The sequence below is a fragment of the Durotheca rogersii genome (genome assembly GCF_024521655.1).
Source record: "Durotheca rogersii strain YMJ 92031201 chromosome Unknown GGS23scaffold_64, whole genome shotgun sequence".
NCBI lineage: Eukaryota > Fungi > Ascomycota > Sordariomycetes > Xylariales > Xylariaceae > Durotheca > Durotheca rogersii.
The window spans coordinates 63,720-82,981 of NW_026251295.1; the positions used below are offsets into that span (position 1 = coordinate 63,720).

The following is a 19,262-nucleotide window of genomic DNA, read 5'->3' on the forward strand; positions in this document are numbered from 1 at the left end:
GCCATACCACGCATCATGGCACCCTCGTCGGGGAGGCGACGACCTGCCAGCGCACAGGATCTCGAAGACCGTAACGTATGTTAGAGCCTAGCCTAGCTTAGCCTCGACTCGGTTAACATTTCTGCCAGATCATAGGCATAAACAAGGAGACGATTACCAATACCGTCTCGGACGATTACCCCGATAACTTTGCAAACGAAGAGCATGCGTGGGACAAGGAGGCGTTTAGTCAGAGCTTCCAGGTCCAGTGGCACGAGAATCGGCAGTTCGAATCTCAATTCTCCCTCATCGGCATTGACGCCTCCATTGCTAACGCCTTCCGCCGCATACTCATCGCCGAGATACCCACCCTCGCCATCGACATTGTCTTCGTGCACAACAATACGTCGGTCATCCAAGACGAGGTTCTCGCCCACAGGCTCGGCCTCATCCCGTTCACCGGTGGGAAGAAGGGCATCCGGGATTTCCTCCGGTTCTGGAGGAAACCGGCCGAAGGCGAGGAGGCGTACGCCACCACCTTCGACACGAACACTATACGCCTCAAGCTCGTCGCTCAGTGCACTCACAAGAAGGATGCACCCGCCGATTCGACGGATCCCAAGGAGCTGTACCACAACGCTTGCGTATACGCCAAGGACATCACGTTCGAGCCGCTTGGCAGGCAGGGCGAATTCTTCTCTGGGGAAGATGCCATCCGGGCCCTGAACCCCGACATTTTAATTGCCAAGATGCGGCCGGGCCAGGAGTTGGACATCGAGATGCACATGCACAAGGGATACGGCTGGGATCACGCCAAGTGGTCGCCTGTAGCCACAGCCAGTTACTGTCTGATGCCCACCATCAAGATTACGAAGCCGATCCTAGGGGAGGACGCGAAGAAATTCGCCAACTGCTTCATGCCGGGTGTCATAGGGCTGGAGCCGGTCACGAGGCAGGAGGCCAGGACCCGCGGCAGTGGCTACGAGGGCCACGAGGGCGAGATGAAGGCAGTGGTGAAGGACCCGATGCGTGACACCGTCAGTCGGGAGGTACTGCGGCACCCCGAATTCGAGGGCAAGGTCAAGCTCGGGCGGAAGAAGGATCACTTCATCTTCTCGATAGAGAGCACAGGCCAGTGGGATAGTGACGAGCTGTTCATGGAGGCGGTAAAGGCACTCAAGAAGAAGTGCCAAGTACTCAAGCCCCAGGTTACAAAGATACAAACATGGCTTGCACTTACTGAGATATGATGGGTTGGTAAGGTACACCTTTTTTTTGTGGCGCCATGGAGGGATAGCGTTTGCGAGGAAAAGTAAACGAGAACGAAAGTAGACCTAGACAGTCCTCACCACTTACACCTCGAGGGGGAGGTACCTGGGGGGCGTATAGAGATGATTTAGGGTGTTTAACTGAAGTCCACACACACGTTAATCATTGACGTACCGAAATCTGCAAGTAGACGCTCCTAAACGCTTCATGGTGACTGGATCACTCGTCTACGTATATAGGTTGAAAGCTTAGTTTGTTGCAAATGGTCCTGGTTACGTCCATCCTAACTGAAAACAAGGAAATACCCGAATCTGAACAGCATAAACGGTGGGTGAGTATAGCGGGAGCAACGGCCATCTAGTTGCGGCTGGGTAGAGAGCTAGCACAAGCGCTAAGGGTCTCCCTCTGTATAGTAGAGGCGGGTAGGGGGAGGGAGGGAGGTGTATCGGTAGGACTTCTCGCGAGCGATGTGATTAGTATGGAGTACATGTAAGCGGGCAATATCCGTCGAGGTATTAAAAGTACAGAAAGCCTCGGTGGTAGCCCCTTTTGTGGGTTCCTCCGAGGATATATGTATCGGGTTGCTTGACAATTATATATATATATATATATATATATATCTTTTCCTCACCTCTTAGGTTTTATGAGGAAGGGATAGAGCGACGGGTACCGATTGAACTTCCTGATAGGCCACCGGTCTAAGCTGACTCGCACCTTGTTGTCAAGCAGTAGCTGGCGAGCCGGTAGATAGATCGCCAAAGCCTCTGGGCATGCGTGTGGTAGTTGGAAGTCGGCGGCGACTACGACATGTACAGAGTACCCTGAATTGCGCGTCAGCAGGTGAAGAGGCTCGTGGATGTGCCAACTAGCCTATTTGTCCTGACTCGGATGGCTGGGTTAATGATAGTGGCATCTACCGAGGCGGCCTGGACGGCTCCCACTCCTACGGTCGTAGGATACCATGAGACCGCGGTGCTTAGGAGCCAACGGCCGCGTCACTCGACTCGGGGATTAAGAGTCGTCGTCGGCACGATTCCCTCCGTCGTTGCTGTGGAGATGATGAGGTATGGGAAGCTGGAACCGTCTGAACGTTACTAATAATAAGACCTCGTGCTGGTGCTTTGGTGTTGGTGAGTGCCCAAGAACGACCCCGTCGCGGTGTCGATGGCAGTCCTCTCCTCATCCGAGCTCTGCTGATCGTCCGCGAAATCGCCAATCCGATCCGGGGGGGCGCGTATTGCCTCTAGAGCTTCCCTGTCAAGTTCTAGGGGTTGGTAGGGCTTGATTGAGTGTATATCTCTACCGGACGGGAGAGTGGACAGTAAGGTCCCGGGTGACGGGACGAGCTGAGTGAGCATCTGTCCCCGGCTGTGAGCCTCAGTTACCTCGCGTCGCCATGTGGAAGCACACTCTGGTTGGGGTGATGGATACTGACCGTATCGTTTACTTTGGTCCATTTTGCATCCAACATCTCGATGACCCTGGTCTCCTCTAACCTGCCCGCATCTGCCCCCCAGTTAGTGCCCCTCTCGACCTTCTTGTCCTCTCTCCTCTCGGACCAGTCTTTCCTTAGTTTGCTAAGGCTAGGACCCCTCTTGGCCTCTCTCGGCTCGACCCCGAGTTCTTGGAGGCCGCACCGCAGCCAGCCGAGAGCGGTCCCGGTCTGACCCGATAGTTCGGCATCGATGCCGAAGAACCGGCAGGCCTTTGCCCGGCTCGTTCTTCTAAAGTCCTCCAGATACCGCAAGAGTCCTTCGTCGAGCCTCGAGGTTCCCCTCCCCTGAGACTGGCACAACGACGACGCTTGCGCTGCATGATCCGCCGCAGCGAGACAGAGCCGAGCGAATAGATGGGCGCGAACCTTGGGTATCTCAGGGGCTCTATACATCCACTCACGGTCATTTTCGTTCCTATCCTGGGCAACGACAGCGGGGTAAGGGTCGTCCTTGAGAACCGCAAGTAGTGTTGCCTCAGCTAGGGCGAGCGAAGACATGGCACGGGCGGTGGCCTTAGAAATGTCCATACAAGGAGGATTGGGGACCAGGCCGTCGGGTCGACGGGCAAGATAGTCATGCACCGAGGCAGCATCGAGTAGATGCTTGGTGGCCGTGGTGATGGCCGTGGTCCGTTCCTGACTGCTGAGGGGCGAGCCCGAAGTGACGTAGAGCGGGTGTAGCGAAGAGCGAGCAAGGAGGGTATGGGTGTAGCCCACAGTGGAAAGGGCGAAGAGAAGCTCATGTTCGAGGGATTGGATCTTGACCCTGGCCATCTCCTTGCCGGGCACAGCATGGTCTGACAGAGTCGGCCTCCACTCAATGGCTGGGGTAGAGGTCGGGGTTACGTTGACCTCCTCGCCAGAAACTAGCCTGTTTCCCAGTCCAGCATCGACGGCAAGGAGGTAGGGAAGGTAGTTATTCACATTGGATAATACCGTAGGGAGGCTGGGCCCTTGCGATGCAGGAGGGAGCCGCTTGTGCTTCTTTAAGGAGTCCCTGGCGACGCCTCGGAGCGTGCTGGCGTATAGGGTCAGCGAGGGATGGGACTCGCAGTCGAAGCTAGAGGAGAAGGCAAAGGAGGATGTGGTGGGCAGGGTGAATGGGAACGGCATGTTATTGTGCGCACTCCAGCATACGAGCACCGACGAGACAACGGCAATGACAGTGGCGAGACGAGAGTCTTAGATTGCTAGGCCTTGGGTAAGTGGGGAGGATGCGAGTTGGCTCAGGGAGGAGCGAGAAAAAGAGACCGAAATGAAAGGATTTGTAGAGGCCGTCGTAGTTGAATACCTAATGAGACGTCATGACATGTTCTATTCGTAGGGGATTGAAGCCGACGTCTCGATGCCCTGCTCTAGTATCGGCAATCCGGATAACTGAATGTTAGCAGGGCTCTAATATAGAGGTACCTAGGTACATATGTTGTACCTTAGGAGATATAGGTACCTAGGTACCTACAGGTACCTCTTAATGTACCCACATGTGTAGGGGAAGCTCCACGTTAACAAACCGGTTGCCAGCGCTGCCACTGGAAGCTCTGCTAGTCACCTATTACCCTCTACATTACCTTTACCTCACCTACCTACTCCATGACTATGGACGCCTGCTCCTTAGCATCCAGCGCTTCTCTCCTTCTCGTCCGACCTGCTTCCCAGCCGCGCGCTCTCTCTCTCTCTCATGAGCCAACTAGCCAATCGACGGAAAAAGCGCCATGGTCTCTGCCTCGCCGTCACCGCACAAGCCGCGGCGCAAGACGAAGAAGACAGATAGCGCTGCCACCCACGCCAGCCCCAAGCCCGAAGTGCTGGTCCGAAGCCCTTCGTTTCCTCTGGCCGCCTTCCTCTGGCCTGCCAGGGGCTCCCTTTCGCAATGGGAGGTTCTGCCGCTCATCCTCATGGTCGTCGGCCTGTTTAGATGGGCTGCCGGCCTTTGGGGATATTCAGGTTCGTCTCGCCTCTGCCGCCGGACCTCGCTCGCGCTCTCTTCTTCTCTCCTCCGAGAGACCATGCCGGGCCAGAAGTTAGCTAACGCGTATGCCCTCCTCGCCCTAGGCTTCCAGAAGCCGCCCATGTTCGGTGATTACGAGGCACAAAGACATTGGATGGAAATCACCACGAGCCTGCCCATATCGCAGTGGTACTTTCACGACCTGCAGTGGTGGGGGCTCGATTACCCCCCCCTGACCGCCTATCACAGCTGGCTGCTCGGCAAGGTCGGGTCTGCCATAGATCCGTCGTGGTTTGCCCTCTACACCTCGCGCGGCCTCGAAGACCCGGCGCTCAAGATATTCATGAGGGCGACCGTTATCGTGTCCGAGTACCTTGTCTACATACCAGCCGCCGTGGTGTTTATCCGCAGGTACAGCAAGCTCTCTGGCGTGGCCCAGTGGAGCGCGTCGGTGGCACTTGTCGCTATACTCATGCAGCCTGCTATTATCCTCATTGATCACGTTCATTTCCAGTATAACACGATGATGCTTGGCTTCGTCTTGGCTAGCATGTCTAGCATGGTGGCAGGACGGTATATGTGGTCGTCCATCTTCTTCGTTGCCGCACTGGGGTTCAAGCAGATGGCGCTGTACTACGCCCCGGCCGTATTCGCCTTTCTCCTCGGCAGTTGCATGTTCCCTCGGATCAATATAGGGCGTCTGATGGGAATTGCCGCGGTCACGCTGGCCTCCTTCGCCGTCCTCGTCCTCCCTATCGTCATAGGCACTCTATACGATGCTAGCCGAGGCGTAGACGCACAGCCTGGCCTCGAAGATCCCCGACCCGCACTACCCCTTTTCGCCTCTCTCTCCGATCGTCTTGACACGGGGGCTCCCTACTACCCAGTTTTTGAGCAGATGGCCCAGATGATCCACCGAATGTTTCCCTTCGCGCGGGGACTGTTTGAGGATAAGGTTGCTAATTTTTGGTGTGCGGCAAACGTCGTCATTAAATTGCGGCGGTATCCGGTTGAACTGCTTCAGCGGGCGTCGCTCTTGTCGACTCTCGCCGTCATCGCTCCACCCTGTCTATTGATCTTCATCCAGCCGCGCAAGGAACTCCTACCGTACGCCTTCAGCGCAACTGCTTGGGGCTTTTTCCTGTTCAGTTACCAGGTTCACGAGAAGAGTGTGCTCCTGCCGCTCCTCCCTATGACGGTACTCCTCGCGGGAAAGCAAGGGCTGGGAAAGGAGATTAGGTCCTGGGTTGGATTTGGTAACGTCGTCGGCGCCTGGACGATGTTCCCGCTGCTCCAAAGGGTCGACCTGCGTGTGCCTTACGCCGTCTTGACGCTCTTGTGGACGTATTTACTAGGTCTACCTCCCGTGTCGACCAGCGCATACTTCCAGGAAGGCCAGAACATCTGGGTCCAATGGATGACCGCCATTGTCCACGGCAGTTTCTACGCCGCCATGGGTGCCTGGCACGTCCTGGATTTTTTCGTCGCTCCGCCCCCGGAAAAACCCGACCTCTGGGTCGTCGCCAACGTCGTCGTCGGCGCGGCTGGGTTTGCGCTCTGCTACGCCTGGTGCCTCTGGGGGTTGGTTCAGGAGAGCGGAATTCTCTCTGGGGGCTTGGTTAAATCAAAAGAAGGCAAGCTTAAAGCGAAGTGACCTTGTGTGTAGGGAAATATAGACCAACCTGCCCACATCGGCGCTTCTGAGTTAATGCGAACATTTATGGACTAACTATTGGAAGCCTCCTTCACGGCACGCACCTATTATCCCATCTGTCTATAATCCAAGTACCGTACGTCGTATCGTACATAGCCGCCTTATGTCCCCCTCGTCATTGACACCTTTTCCGGTGCGAGTAATTTCGATGCCTAGGTGGCCTAGGTATGCGCATCACGTTGCCAAGTAGCCCCTCTTCTGAACTGCTACCCGCCAACCCCGTCCCATTCCTGTCCTCTCAAATACACGCACCCAACCTCCGTCCCTAACCTCCCTCTTCACACAGATACGTCCGCTATGTTACTCTTCCCGGGGTAAGAAATGGACTTGGCCTTGCTATTGGCATCTTTTCAATACAGGCGTCTGGTCGAGGCTATGCGTGACTGCCCCAACATATATCGACCCTATACATTACATGATGCACATATGTCGGGGACCTGTAATTCACTTTTGCCTTGAATTGATCAACTTTCTTCTCTCACTATCTCTTTCTCCGGGTTTTTTTTTACTCCGGGTTTTTGCCGTGGGGAGGGGGGGGGCTCACCATCAGACTAGCTAAAAGGCCAGACCGATTCACTTGAACCTTTCCGGCCCCCAAAATAAGATCCAAAGCCCCGTCGCTCTACGCCCGTTGCGCCGCACGATGCATGACCCAGTCGGCATCGGCACATGCATTGCTAGATGACTAGGTCCTACGTGATCGCGATGCCAAGTGCTAGTGGGTAGACGTTCTTACGGTTCAGCAGACTCTGGTAGCCGCCTAGTAGACCTTCTTCTTCTCGTCGATGCTGAATTGGCCAGGGCCGCTGTTCACAAGCAGGAGAAGCCCGCCGACGATAGACAAGATCTGGAAGAAGTCATACTTGGCAAAGTCCTTGTGCGGGTGGTGCTCGTGAAGCTAGAATAGGAGCAAATAGGTTAACCGATCCACGACCCGAGAGCCCGTCCCGGCACTGGGCGCAAGAACTTACCGTCCAGAAGTTGTTCACCAAGATGTTGAAGATGCTCAGAATGACGACTAAGAGAGTGGCGCTGAACTTAGCCTTGAAGCCGACCACTACCATGATGCAAGCAATCAGGCCGATGACGGACACGCCGATCCTCCAGACGGACCACTCTCCACTGAAGACAAACCCGATGAACAGGAATATCAACAGCACGCGGCCGGCCAGCTGGAAGTACATTTTCCGGTCCTTCTCGTCGAGTTGGGGTAGGCCGGCGAAGGCCTTGGTCTTCCGAACCCACGAGTCGGAAAGGACCATGATAAGGCCACCGATGACGGAGAGGTTTCGGAGGAAGAAGTTGAGGTCGAAAATCAGGCCATACCCTAAGGCCTGGGTGACGACTACTGCCATGAGACCGGCAACGGCGTGGTCGGAATATTTCCGAGCGATGACCAGGATGGAGCAGGCGCTCATGGTCACGACATTGGTGATGAGGAACAAGTGCGTCAGGCCGTTGGGAACTACACGGGTAAGGTTGGTTAGCTGGATAGAATGGGGCTTCGTCCGTGACAGCGCTTCGAGGGCGCCGGAACATACTGTGCCTGTAGGAATTCAGGTAGACGAGCTGGTCAGTCCATTGCGTTATGATCCTCAGGGCGTCCTCGAGGAATGTGACCACTATCAGAAAACGGCCAATGGCTGGTAGGTATCTACGGTAGAACCGCGCGTTAGCTTCGTCGCCGGCAGACTCAATCTCAAGCTAATAAGTCAATATGGATAGGCATGCGCGGGTACGCAGATATTTCTGTGAGCGGAGGGTAGAGGGGCCGCACGTAGCAGACGGCAGGGTACAGGCGGGGCAAGACGTGGTAACACGTACGGCTTGATGGGCTCGCTGATAGTGTCGAGAACATCCTCAATCTTACTGGTCTGCTCCCGGATGGCGTCCAGGGGACTCGGGTCAGGCGCTTCGGTTTTCGGGCCGCCGAAGGGGTTGGGGCCGCCGAGATGGTAGCCGGCTGTGCCTCGGATCTGGGCCATAGTGTCGGATGTTCGGCGGTAGATGTTGCGCAGGCCAGCTGTTTTTGGCGCGGAGGACGCGGGAGAGGACAGAGACAGGGAGAGGTTCGGCCAGGCTTCGAGGGGCGCGCGCGGGGAGGGGGAGCGGAAGAGAGAGATAGAGGCGCAGGGAGAGCAAGTTCTGCAGAGTCTGGGGGAAAAAAGGTGCCTAGCGGCTGGGATTGAAAATTATCGAGACGGGGAAACGGGCCCAGGATGGAGGAGTGGTGAAGGGGGGAGTAGGTGGCAGCGGTAGTGGAATGAGTAGGAGGAGACAGAGGGTGAGCAGCAGCGGAAGTAGGCGGTAATATATGTAGGGGACGAAGGTGAGAGGGCGAGACGAGGCGCGTCGGGTACAGATGCGTGCGAGAGCAGGTAGGCCGGCTGTCTAACGACGACGACGACGACGACGACGGAGACGGAGATAGCAAGAAGAAGGCTGCGGGATGTGGGCGGTGGATAAGTTCCAATTACCTTTCGGCTTGCTGGCGGTTGCAGGCCGTGACAGTGAGCTTATAATGTGTGCTAGACAAACCGTGTCCTCAATTGAACAATGATGCAAAGCCGCCAAAACATCCGCCCAGGTTCCGACATGCCAGATTGGGGCACGCCGCCTCCGAGTGTGGGACGCTGCAATCCAGCTAAAAAAGCCCCAGGGGGCGTGGCCCAGACGCATGGGCCAGCTAGGGAGGGGGAATCCGAGGTAAAAATAAAAAAAAAGTGACGTCCCAGACTGCTTGACCCCCGGGGGCATCCCGCTATGGTAGGTACCTAGGTAGGTAGGTACAGATAGGCTAAATAATAGAGACTACCAAGTAGCGCTGTCAGGAATCGAACCTGTCCTCTATTATCAAACCCACGGAGCTGGTACCTGTAGTAGACGGTAGGTACTCGGGTACGTGGCCCACGCCTATGGCAGCTGGCATCGCCGAGGTATCCCCGCTGCCCCGTATACATAGGCAGACACAAGCCTCGCCCAGGCCACACACTAGAGGTGCCCTCCACGAGTGACTTACATTAGGTACCTGATATATATATATATATACAATCCCCGTAACCTCCGAGGGGACAACTCCAGCACAACACTAAAATCCGGTTCCCTTCTCAGCGCTAACTGCTCCTGTCGTCAAAGGTACGAGGGCCAGCACTCATCCGTAGTATTAGCTGCCTACAGCGCAGCACAATATATTAGAGGGAAACGCCTCTAGTCGAGTGGGTGCTGTTTCTTGGTGCAGTATTCCTGCGAGCCTACCCGACCACTCGTTTTGGCTTCTCCCCCTCACCAGCCCTGGGTGATGGCGGAGATAAGCCACTTCTTTGGGGCGAAACGGTGCCCGCGGTACGAGCACAACCTGGGTCTCACGTCTTCTCCTCGGCCTTCCTCCTTCTTCTACCAGCCTCTGCTGAGGGTCGCTCCGACGTAACCGCGAACGGATCTTGGCCGACCACGCCTACACGCCCCCTGGATACCGACGAGCCTCGGGGGCCCCCTCGTTAGGCCCCAACCTGTAGGCTGGGTATCGGATGTTCAAAAAGGGAGTACTGCGAAGGCCGCGAAACCTGCATGGCCCGTGTCAGCACCGCCCAGAAGCTACAAGTCAAGGTTGCGGAAGGTGGAACGAACCGATTATACGTTACGGCCACCGTCCAAACGACGGGAGGTTGCCGTCCCCGTGCTAGTAGCTGTTAGATCTAGAAGTGCCGTGGGTCCAAACATGGAACAGATAAATGGCGGTGCTAGGTAGTTACGCTGCGTGTTGAAAATTTCGATCTAGTCGCCCGAAATCTCAGGTCGGGACATCCCTCTGGCGTGACTGATGCCTAGCTAAGGCGTCGTAGTATTCATAAAGATGAGTCGACCGCCCGCCTCACGGTATGACCAGCGACTCTATAGACGCCTTCGCAATGGCGATGACCCTCTGGCATGTCGGCGTTTCGCCCTTGGCATGCATCTTGAAGCCGCAACTCGGCTCCGGCCAAGCGCCAGACTCTATCAGAGCGTCTACAACCGCGTGCCGCGCCTTCGACTTTTGCTCCATCTGGAGCACGATGTCCTTAAGGCCGATATACAGAGGTGAACCGTCGGCCACCTCTGTCTTCGTGCCTGACAGCCCGTAGATGTCGGCTCTCAAGAGCGCCCTGGTCGTGAGTCGCCACATGGCGGGCTCCATCTCGCGGTGGTTAAGAAGGCTGGTGGAGGTGCAGCCGCAGCGGCGCCCTACTACTTCGTCCCCGAACAGGACGCCACCAAAACCAGCTAGGTTGAAAACAAGCCGGCGACGCTCCGCTACCGCTTTCTTGACCTCCTGGTCGACGGTCTCTAGGATGCGCTGGTAAGCGTGCACGATGCTAGGAATCAGTGCGGCCAGCAACATGAGGTTTTGGAAGTTGCGCATGATCCCTTCGGAGCCTGCCGAGTGGGGGGGCTCGATCTTGAACGAGCACACCGGGCAGTAGACGACATCGTACGCCGTCTTGGTCGCCTTTCGCGCGTGTCGGATGCCTTCCTCCACGCCCTCGGGGAGCCTCTGCATCGAGTCCAGGGATAGGTACAGGGCTGCGGTGTGCGCGCAGCCCGGCGACGGCGGCGGCAGAGCGCTCGAGCTATCGATGCTCTCGGGCGTGGTGGCGGAGTTCGGCGACAGGTTAGGCACCTGCTCCGCACCCGGGGGCTCGGAAATGAACAAAGACGGGTCGATATTCGACGGGGAGAAGGAGGGTGTATGCTGGGGAACCGTGTCGAAGCCCACGTCCCCGAGGCTGTTCCCCGCGTAGCCGAAGGCCCAGGAGAAAGGCTTTTCTTGGCTGGTTTGCGGGTAAGACTGAGCATCCTCCGTAGCCATATGGCCAAGGAAGGAGAAGTCGAGCTCCGGCGTATCGGCCGCGACGTCGGTCATCGTGTTTCTCACCGCGGGAGCACCGGCAGCGCTTTCGCCGTTCGGCTCGTCCAGGGGTCGCTTCCTCGGCCGGCCCATGGGCTTCTGCGGGGAATAGTGGCAGTCGATGCCCTCGCGCAAGCAGCGGGAGCAGCCGTCTGGCTCCTTGGTGCAAGCGAGTTTACGCGTGCCTGTGGCGATGGTCAGTCTGCGTTTGAACGCGGGACGGAGGGGGGCGGTGGCTAGGCATACGGCATTCGTCGCAAGCGCGGTGCTTCGGGCGAGACGTGGCAGCCGGACAGATGGCGGTAGTGCCGGTAGCCATCGCCGTTGACATGTTCGACTCGGACTCGAGACGCCGACTCAGCTTTCTAGGCTGGGTTTCTGCGAAACAACTCGCCACCGAATGCAGCGACGGGGAGAGGGCAGGTTTGTCTCGGCAGGCGATGCATCGATGGGGGAGGCATCAATAGAGGGCGGCAATTTGACCTAGCCTAGGCCGTCCACTCTCCACGGCTACCTATGAGAGAAGGACCTTGAGGACTTGGGGCGAGAGGGGGGCGGAGCGTTGAGGAGGTAGGGAGGTGGTTGATTTTTTGAGTGCCTATGCATTGGACGAAATGATTCGTATATTGTATGGATGAGTGAGTATGTCGAGCCTGGCCACTCGTACTTTCCACGCCAATGCGCCTGCGCCACCTACCTGGGTCTACACGTAGGTACTTCCTGCGCGCAGGATTCCCGTTAGGTAAGCACGCCTGGACGTGCTGCCGCTCACGCCCCCGGCGACGACAACAGGAGAAGGTGGCAGGATCCGGGAAAGTAGGTCGCCGAGATCAAACCGTCAAACCGGGCGATGGATTTGAGCTTCTAGGCTCTTCTAAGAAGCAGGCCCCGTTTCGTACTCCTTGGCCGCTTTTTATAGAGCGCCCCCCAAACGACGGAGCCAGAGTATACCTAGATATGTAGGTACCTACTACAGGCACGTGGGGACATTCCCGATAGGTAGGTATAACGACCGTGTGTCGATGAAGGGGGCGAGGCGCAGTTCGAGTAGCTAGGTAACCGTATGCCGCACGTCCGTTTCAAGAGAAGCTCGTGAGGCAGGGATTGTAGGTATCTTCGCCTTATTTTCAAGAGGCTCTCTACTCCTTAGACGACAGACCCATTCTAGAGGGAGCAACCACTCTCTATAAGCGAGACTAGAAGGCTGGCAATTGATGTCCTGGGTTTGCGACTGCATTCATATGTTTTTTTTAAAATAAAAATAAAAACCGGCCCAGTATTATATTTACGGCTCAGGGACATATCGCCGTACTTAAAGGGGATATAGGTCTAGGTATCATCTAGGCCGTACCCACATCTCTAGGAGATCTTCACAGGGTACGATGCCTCGTGCAGGCCGTTCATCTGATGTCTTTTATGCCGGGTGAAGAGTATAACTCTAGCTGGCGCCGGCCTTTTCGCAAAAGGAACTCGATAACAGCGAAGTCTTTCCTATCCACCGTGACGTACTTGTTGAACTCCGACCTGGGCTTCCCGGGTTAGCATAAACATGAGCTCGTCAGGCCCGGTAAAGTGATAGGTACGTGCCTAGAAAAAGAGTCGAAACGCGGCCGCGTTGCCTACCATCGCCTAGTCAGTTCCATACAACGCATTCTTTCCCTTTTCTTCCTCTCAGAGAACGGGGTGGGGAGGGCGGCACCGACAGCAGGTTTCTTGCGACTCTGGCGAAGGCAACTTCGGTAGAGTGATAACACTTCTTTTTGCAGGCCCGACAAGCGCATTTCCGGTATCCTTATCAATGCAGCAGACCATCACATAAAACAGTAGGTAGTCGTTAGATGGTGAGGGGGCTGCCTATTACCGATGTTGTGGATAGAATGAATGGAGTAGTCCAAGAACCTCAAGGACGACATTTCGTCGACTTGCCTTCGATACTACACGCTACCTAATTATATGGGGACCCTGCTTGCCCCGTTGGCCTCCGTACCTTTATACCTACCTATACCTACATATCTATATACGTCTATGCCGAAATCGGGGTATTCTATAAACGGATATCATGAACCAACAGGAGACGACTCATCTCTACCCGCCTACGGATTCAGATCACCACTTTCTCAGACGTAGCTAGGAGGTAGTCTCGAGGAATCCGGGTGGTGGTAGGTATAGGTACTAGGTACTAGGTATCTAAGTACGTGAACATGAGGTGCGTATAAACAAATCTAAAAAAAAGAAACGGATAAAATATGAAATAAAAAGTATGTAGGTACGGCTGGGTTGGCTCACATCCAACCTTCGCTTCCCAGGCCGCCTCACGAAGCATTTCCTGACTTGCACATAGGTATAGGAAGCGCGTGTAGTACCGCCACTTTCCCTTGGGGTAGGTAGGTCTAGGGAGAGTTTGAAGAGATCTGGGTAGCCCAAAGCGACTCGTCTAGCTTTGTCCGTACGAGGCCCAACAACTCCATATTGCGGCGACGCGTACCTATTAAAAACAGACCCATCGAACACGCGTGAGGTTGCATTTCCCTCCTCGGTCGTCGCTGTGCGGGCCCATACGGGCTTGGGCCGGAGGGCCGCGTGGAAATCAACTGCAACCTCAGCCGAAAAAATATAACCAGAGGAAGAAGTAGTCAATTCACCTTCCGCGGCCGCGGCCGCTGAATCCAAGTAGCGTCCTCAGCCCCTGAACGACGACCCAACCGGCGACGGCGATTGTCACCATGATGCGCAACTCGCGGGCCACGTTCGTCACCGACGAGTCCAGACGTATTATGTGTAAATGTTCGACAGCGCCCCCATGTTGCGCAGCGAGAGAAAAAGATTCCATCTCGTACCTTTCCCCCTCTCTCCCTTTTAACCCAGCCTCACGCTATGCGAACGAACAGCGAAGCTTTTTTCTTTTCTTTTTTTTGAACCCCCGCAAAAGCTGGTTATGAGCGTGCAATTTTTGTGCTTAGGGTATGAGAGCGGCCTAGGGGGCAAGAAGCTGAGACAAATTTTGATCTTGCTTTGCTTGTAGGTAATGATTTGCCTCGCGTGACGGGTAGAAGGGGTAGATAATACAGGTAGTTTCGATTCCGCATAGGCGCTGCTAAGTAAGTGTTGGATAGGTAATAAAAAAAGGTTACTTACCTACAGTTGAGTAAATTCTTTCGGCTTCAACGCTACCCTTTGAGTTGGAGGTGGATCCCGATGCAATTAAACGGCCCGGACTTGACGCTAACATCGTGTTCCATGGAAGTTGACGAGCTACGGGTTGTCTTCCTATAAGAAAACACCCTCCTGTGAGAATAGGTCGATATCCGACTAATCGCAGTGCGCGGCTTTAATATACCTAGGTAGATATCTCTAGCATCCGATGATAGTGTATAGCTCTACTCGAGTTAGCCTAGGTAGTTAACTAAGTAGCCACGGACGATGCCTGCGAGAAAACATTCGAAGAATAGAGGTATATCTCGATGGGCATAGCTTCCCACTTCCTAGATGTGTATGCCTATATACCTATATCGATGCATATATATAACCCGACTTTTAGAAGATGGCCCCAATCATTACCCAGATGCAAGGGTAGAGGGAGAGAGAGACTATACGTGCCACGCTCGTTATATAGGTAAGTGAGGGGAGGTATCGATGGCGAGAGATAGACGCTTCGCTCTACGCGACAGCGAAGATGGGAGCCATGGTAGAAACATTACTAGAGAATCGAGACGTCGCAGCAGAAACCGACCATATTATGCAGATAACCAACCCCAAGTAGGGAACGCCGACGCTTATTATTCACCCGCTCCGCATTAAACTTTGTGCACGACATCATGAGACTCGATAGCAGTCTCCTGCTCGACTTTCTCGAGGTTGACGTGGGCGACGGCCGCGTCGTCGCCATCGATGACCTTGGCGAGCTCCTCAAGCGTAGGGCCCTTCGTCTCGACGTACATGAAATAGACGAAGGCCAGCTCGCAGAAGATCCAGCAGGTGTAGATGAGATAGAGCTTCCAGGAGTGCTTCTCGCCGAAGGCCTCGAACGCAACCGGATTAGCGTATGAGTTGAGGCACAACGCCGCCTGGACCATGATGTTGAGGATCATGAGACCCTTGGCACGCAACTTATACGGCAGGATCTCGATGGCATAGCCTACCAGTAAGCCTGACCATGCCATCGAGTAGAAAAAACCGAATAGCCAGATGAAGAAGATCATGGCGTGGTTGGCGCCCGGGGCGTTGTGTTCCCCGTACAAACCCGCACACAAGGTCCAGAAGATGAAGACGCCGAACATGCCTGCGGTCGAGGCCAAGAACATCGGTCGGCGGCCCCATCGGTCGACAAGCATAGCCATGGTGACCGAAACTATGAGGGATAGGATGGTTTGACCTCCCGAGAGCTAACGACGCATCGAGTTAGATGAACCCTTCTTTCTTCGGAGCGAGAGAACTGCAGAACTTACGCCGAACTTGGAGTTAGAATCAGTAACCCCGGCCTGGTCGTACAGCTTGCTGGCAAAGTTGGAGATGATGGCATTGCCAGACCACTGGGAAAAGAGGCCGAGAGACAGGAGGATGAGTAATCGGTAGCGGTTGCCCTTGGTCTTGAGGAAGTCGAGATAGGTGCTGTTCGCCTTGCTCTCCATTTCGAGCCTGATCGTCTCCTTGATCTCGCGGTACTCGAATTGGACCGTCGGGTGCTGCGTGTTGCCGTTGGCGTGGTACCTGGCGAGTATCTCGAGAGCCTGGTCTTGCTTGTCTTTGGCTATGAGGTATCGGGGAGACTCAGGGACCCACCAGATGAAGAGTATCTGGAAGACCGAGGGAAGGGCCTGGATGATGGCCGGAATACGCCAGGACCAGTCGTTCTGGATATAGTTGGTGCCGAACGAGAGCCATGTAACAACTATATCAATAGAGATTAGCATTCATTCGTCCCTCTCTCCTTCTCATCCCAGCCACGCCATCGATCCCGGGGCGTCGACGTACTGATAGCGCCTGCGTTCCACAAGCAATTGTAAACGGCCGTTAGACGACCGCGGTGCTGGGGATGAGCGATCTCAGTCAGCAACATGGGGGAGGCGATCTGGGCCAAGCTGTTGCCAAACCCCAGCATGACACGGCCGCCCATGAACGCGCCCATGTTCTGAGAGGTTCCCTGGATGATGGCACCGACAATCATTATGGCACAGCCAACTATGATGGGGAGCTTGCGGCCAAAGTTATCTGCGAGGATAGGACTAGGATGGGGCGTTAGCGAACAGCACACCGGGGTCCTTCTCTTCGAACGGGGAGGGCAATCACCCATACTCACACCAGGGGAATCGAGCCCAAGCTACCGATCTGGTATAGGGCTGCGAGGAGACCGAGATCCGATCCCTGGGGATTGTTGAAGTAGGACTTCCACGTTTCGAACACCTGGACCGAGTTGAAGAACATGCTATCATACGGTGCGAGTTAGCCCATCTTCCCACATGCCTAGCAGTGGTACCTGTGTCGTACCCATCGTAACCTGTCGTGGCGGAAGCGAAGCAGAGCACAAATGCATAGAAGTAGAGTTTCCTCAACCCAGGATCTCTCTTCCAGTCAACCTTCTCGAAGGCCGGCGCGTCCTCCTGGGAGTGCGCGACTGCCTCCTCTCGGGGCGCCTTCTTCGTGAAGCCGATCACCATCGTGGCGGCTGGTCGATACCGCGGGTCGCTGAACTGACGGACGACTAGGTGTGTTTATGTTCGGAGATGCGAGCGCTAGGGATGCCTTATGATGACCTTGTCCCGCCGGCTTGCTTGCAAGGCTATTTTATCTATGGCTAGGGGAGGGGGGAGGGGAAGAGACGCGAGAATCGTCGGCAGAAACGAGTATGAGTAGACAGCAGCAGGTGGGAGTTGCACAGCTCGAAGGGACGTGAGCCCAGATATACCAAGAGAAAGGCCAGGGGCCCTCTCGCACAGGGCGGTCTTACAAGGATACAGGTGCGGGCGAGCGGTCCGGTCGAGAGGTCGACCTACACCCCCGACTTACACCAAGAGCGACTAGTCCGCAGGACATCCCACCGAGGAGGAGCGATATCTCGAACGAGCTCGACCTCCCTCATGGTAAGAGACGGCTCACGTGGGTGTGTGTGTGTGGGTTGCGGATCTGCCTTAGCTACCCCATTGCCCCGTTGCTCCATCCCTAACCCCCGTGGTGCCATGGGGAAAGACAGCCAACGCGAGGTAGGTCAAGGGGAGGGAGGAGATGGAGGGGGAAGGGTACCGGGGGGAGCGGGGACGGGTTCCAGTTGGCATTGGAGACTCCTGGGATCCGGAAGAGAAAAAAAAAAGCGATGACATTTCGGATAATGAACCAAATTCTGGATGGCGCCGAGGAAGAGCATTCAAGGGCAAGGTCGAGTTCCTATATGCAACGCCACTCACATAATCGAGGCATCGCCGTATCGGGGACTCGGCCTGCTTGGAACGTAAGCTGAAAAAACAGCCGGGTACCTAGGTACCTATCCCGTGCGTCTATATACCTGTATCTCTGCCATTAGGTACCTAACATACCTACCTACCTAGGTAGGTACCTCAGGTATCTCGATGCATGCGAGATACAGCTGTGTACACCTCGCTTATGTACCCACCTGCCTTGAGTACCTTGGATACCTAGGTGACTTAGGGACATAACGTACACGGGCTTGTCAATTGGTGGTATATCTACTATGGTAGATACTTAGTTGGGTACCTACCCATGTGCTTCTTAAGTTCCGGCATCTCGCTGTCGCCCGTCGAGGTGAGAGGGCGGCAGTAGATGGGAGGAGGAAGATGAGATGGCCAAGGTACCTACGTAAGGGTGGATAGCAGCGGGGATCCTCCACCGTGGCCGGGGTTCGTCAGGTAGGTGATTCTACTTCCCTCGCGATCGACCTCACCAGAATATCTACTTGTGTGCATTGCGAACTGGTGGGATCGGCTTGGGAGAGGAGGGACGGGGGCCGGCGGCGAAATAAATCATGGGTGGGTGTTTGGTGGACCATCTTCCCCAGGTGTACCGGAAGCATTCCAGAAAGCATCAGTTACCCTGCTCGCCTATGGGTAATAAGCCCACTCGCTATCGGCGCGACAGCAGCAGATGCCGTGTGATGATGGTGGTGGTGACGGTGATCAACCCGTCCTCTGGTTCGGTGTTGCTGGCTCCTGTGTGTGCTTATGGACTTGCGGGGAAATACGCCCAGTAACACCGACGTGCTGGATCTGGAATGCCACCACGGGAGACCAGACGAAGAAGGGTTGCGCTGCTTGGACGCCGTGTAAGTTACCGCATCCAAGCGCCCCCCATTCCTCTCATTGGTGGCGTATATTTGTCGTGGCCGGGGTGGACGAGTACTCATAGAGGCCGCACGTTGATTTCCACGTCCCCCCGACGGCGCCACCTCTCACTCTCATCCCCCGCCGCGGCGCCGCGTCTTGTTTCAAGATACCCACCCATGCTCCCTCCCAAATTGCTCCCGCTGCTGCCAATTCATCAGCAGCTTGCCCGTGCGTGTCTCCCCTTCTTTTTCTGTAATCCCTCGCACGAATGTCCCGTCGCCTAGAATAGACGGTTCCACCGTGTCGGGGACGGCCTGGGACATGCTACCTTGATTTCTGTATTGGGGCAGAAGCAATGCCATATCGCCTCATGCCCGTCAGAATCGTCCTTCGGCACGGGATAGGGTGGCACAAATAGAGCTCGACGTCGTCCACCGGCCCCCCCTCACCCCCACTTCCTACCCATACCGCAGGAGCAGTACATACTCAGAAGAGCCTCGACGGGACGCCGACGGGGCGGTCGAGATTCACCGAGACCACGACACCACACGAAAACAGCCGCTCACGCCCGCACAGAGACTCGCGCATACATACACCAAATTTGTACCCCTTTTGGCCCCAAGGAGGAATCTAGGCGCGTAGGCAGGTAGGCGGGCACGTAGGTAGGTAGGTACTAGGTAGGCTGGTAAGCATGATTAATT

General features: G+C 55.6%; 6 protein-coding genes across 6 annotated transcripts; 2 read left to right on the forward strand and 4 right to left on the reverse strand.

Annotated features, from left to right (window-relative positions):
- Positions 1-15: 15 nt before the first annotated feature.
- GGS23DRAFT_608289 (DNA-directed RNA polymerase) lies at positions 16-1,500 on the forward strand (the record flags this gene model as incomplete). The annotated part of the gene is made up of 4 exons (XM_051520183.1): positions 16-75; positions 129-1,187; position 1,380; positions 1,496-1,500. The coding sequence occupies 4 exons, from the start codon at positions 16-18 to the stop codon at positions 1,498-1,500; spliced, it is 1,125 nt and encodes a 374-aa protein (XP_051367081.1).
- A 341-nt stretch (positions 1,501-1,841) lies between these two features.
- GGS23DRAFT_590531 (uncharacterized protein) lies at positions 1,842-4,204 on the reverse strand. The gene is made up of 2 exons (XM_051517699.1): positions 2,684-4,204; positions 1,842-2,616 (listed from the first exon to the last, which is right to left on the reverse strand). Exons 1-2 carry the CDS (start codon positions 3,854-3,856, stop codon positions 2,548-2,550), a joined length of 1,242 nt encoding a protein of 413 aa, XP_051367082.1. The 5' UTR covers positions 3,857-4,204; the 3' UTR covers positions 1,842-2,547.
- A 28-nt stretch (positions 4,205-4,232) lies between these two features.
- GGS23DRAFT_590535 (glycosyltransferase family 57 protein) lies at positions 4,233-6,425 on the forward strand. The gene is made up of 2 exons (XM_051517700.1): positions 4,233-4,687; positions 4,796-6,425. Exons 1-2 carry the CDS (start codon positions 4,456-4,458, stop codon positions 6,343-6,345), a joined length of 1,782 nt encoding a protein of 593 aa, XP_051367083.1. The 5' UTR covers positions 4,233-4,455; the 3' UTR covers positions 6,346-6,425.
- On the reverse strand, positions 6,426-8,689 carry GGS23DRAFT_590539 (SURF4-domain-containing protein). Its single transcript, XM_051517701.1, has 4 exons — positions 8,230-8,689; positions 7,947-8,059; positions 7,377-7,870; positions 6,426-7,303 (listed from the first exon to the last, which is right to left on the reverse strand). Exons 1-4 carry the CDS (start codon positions 8,388-8,390, stop codon positions 7,166-7,168), a joined length of 906 nt encoding a protein of 301 aa, XP_051367084.1. The 5' UTR covers positions 8,391-8,689; the 3' UTR covers positions 6,426-7,165.
- Positions 8,690-10,276: 1,587 nt separating this feature from the next.
- Positions 10,277-11,621, reverse strand: GGS23DRAFT_601586 (uncharacterized protein; the record flags this gene model as incomplete). Its single annotated transcript, XM_051519213.1, has 2 exons — positions 10,277-11,475; positions 11,537-11,621. 2 exons carry the CDS (start codon positions 11,619-11,621, stop codon positions 10,277-10,279), a joined length of 1,284 nt encoding a protein of 427 aa, XP_051367085.1.
- A 2,967-nt stretch (positions 11,622-14,588) lies between these two features.
- On the reverse strand, positions 14,589-17,672 carry GGS23DRAFT_590555 (general substrate transporter). Its single transcript, XM_051517702.1, has 6 exons — positions 17,235-17,672; positions 16,775-17,165; positions 16,587-16,712; positions 16,262-16,512; positions 15,736-16,178; positions 14,589-15,672 (listed from the first exon to the last, which is right to left on the reverse strand). The coding sequence occupies exons 2-6, from the start codon at positions 16,942-16,944 to the stop codon at positions 15,085-15,087; spliced, it is 1,578 nt and encodes a 525-aa protein (XP_051367086.1). The 5' UTR covers positions 16,945-17,165; positions 17,235-17,672; the 3' UTR covers positions 14,589-15,084.
- Positions 17,673-19,262: the final 1,590 nt, after the last annotated feature.

Coding starts and splice junctions, on each gene's coding strand:
- GGS23DRAFT_590531 (XM_051517699.1), bottom strand. CDS start 3,856: ATGCCGTTCCCATTCACCCTGCCCACCACATCCTCCTTTGCCTTCTCC. Junction 2,617..2,683: donor GGACCAAAGTAAACGATACG/GTCAGTATCCAT, acceptor TGAGGCTCACAG/CCGGGGACAGATGCTCACTC.
- GGS23DRAFT_590535 (XM_051517700.1), top strand. CDS start 4,456: ATGGTCTCTGCCTCGCCGTCACCGCACAAGCCGCGGCGCAAGACGAAG. Junction 4,688..4,795: donor CGGCCTTTGGGGATATTCAG/GTTCGTCTCGCC, acceptor TCCTCGCCCTAG/GCTTCCAGAAGCCGCCCATG.
- GGS23DRAFT_590539 (XM_051517701.1), bottom strand. CDS start 8,390: ATGGCCCAGATCCGAGGCACAGCCGGCTACCATCTCGGCGGCCCCAAC. Junction 8,060..8,229: donor ATCAGCGAGCCCATCAAGCC/GTACGTGTTACC, acceptor GTTCTACCGTAG/ATACCTACCAGCCATTGGCC. Junction 7,871..7,946: donor CCTGAATTCCTACAGGCACA/GTATGTTCCGGC, acceptor TTACCCGTGTAG/TTCCCAACGGCCTGACGCAC.
- GGS23DRAFT_590555 (XM_051517702.1), bottom strand. CDS start 16,944: ATGGTGATCGGCTTCACGAAGAAGGCGCCCCGAGAGGAGGCAGTCGCG. Junction 16,179..16,261: donor GTGGAACGCAGGCGCTATCA/GTACGTCGACGC, acceptor CTATTGATATAG/TTGTTACATGGCTCTCGTTC. Junction 15,673..15,735: donor ATTCTAACTCCAAGTTCGGC/GTAAGTTCTGCA, acceptor ATGCGTCGTTAG/CTCTCGGGAGGTCAAACCAT.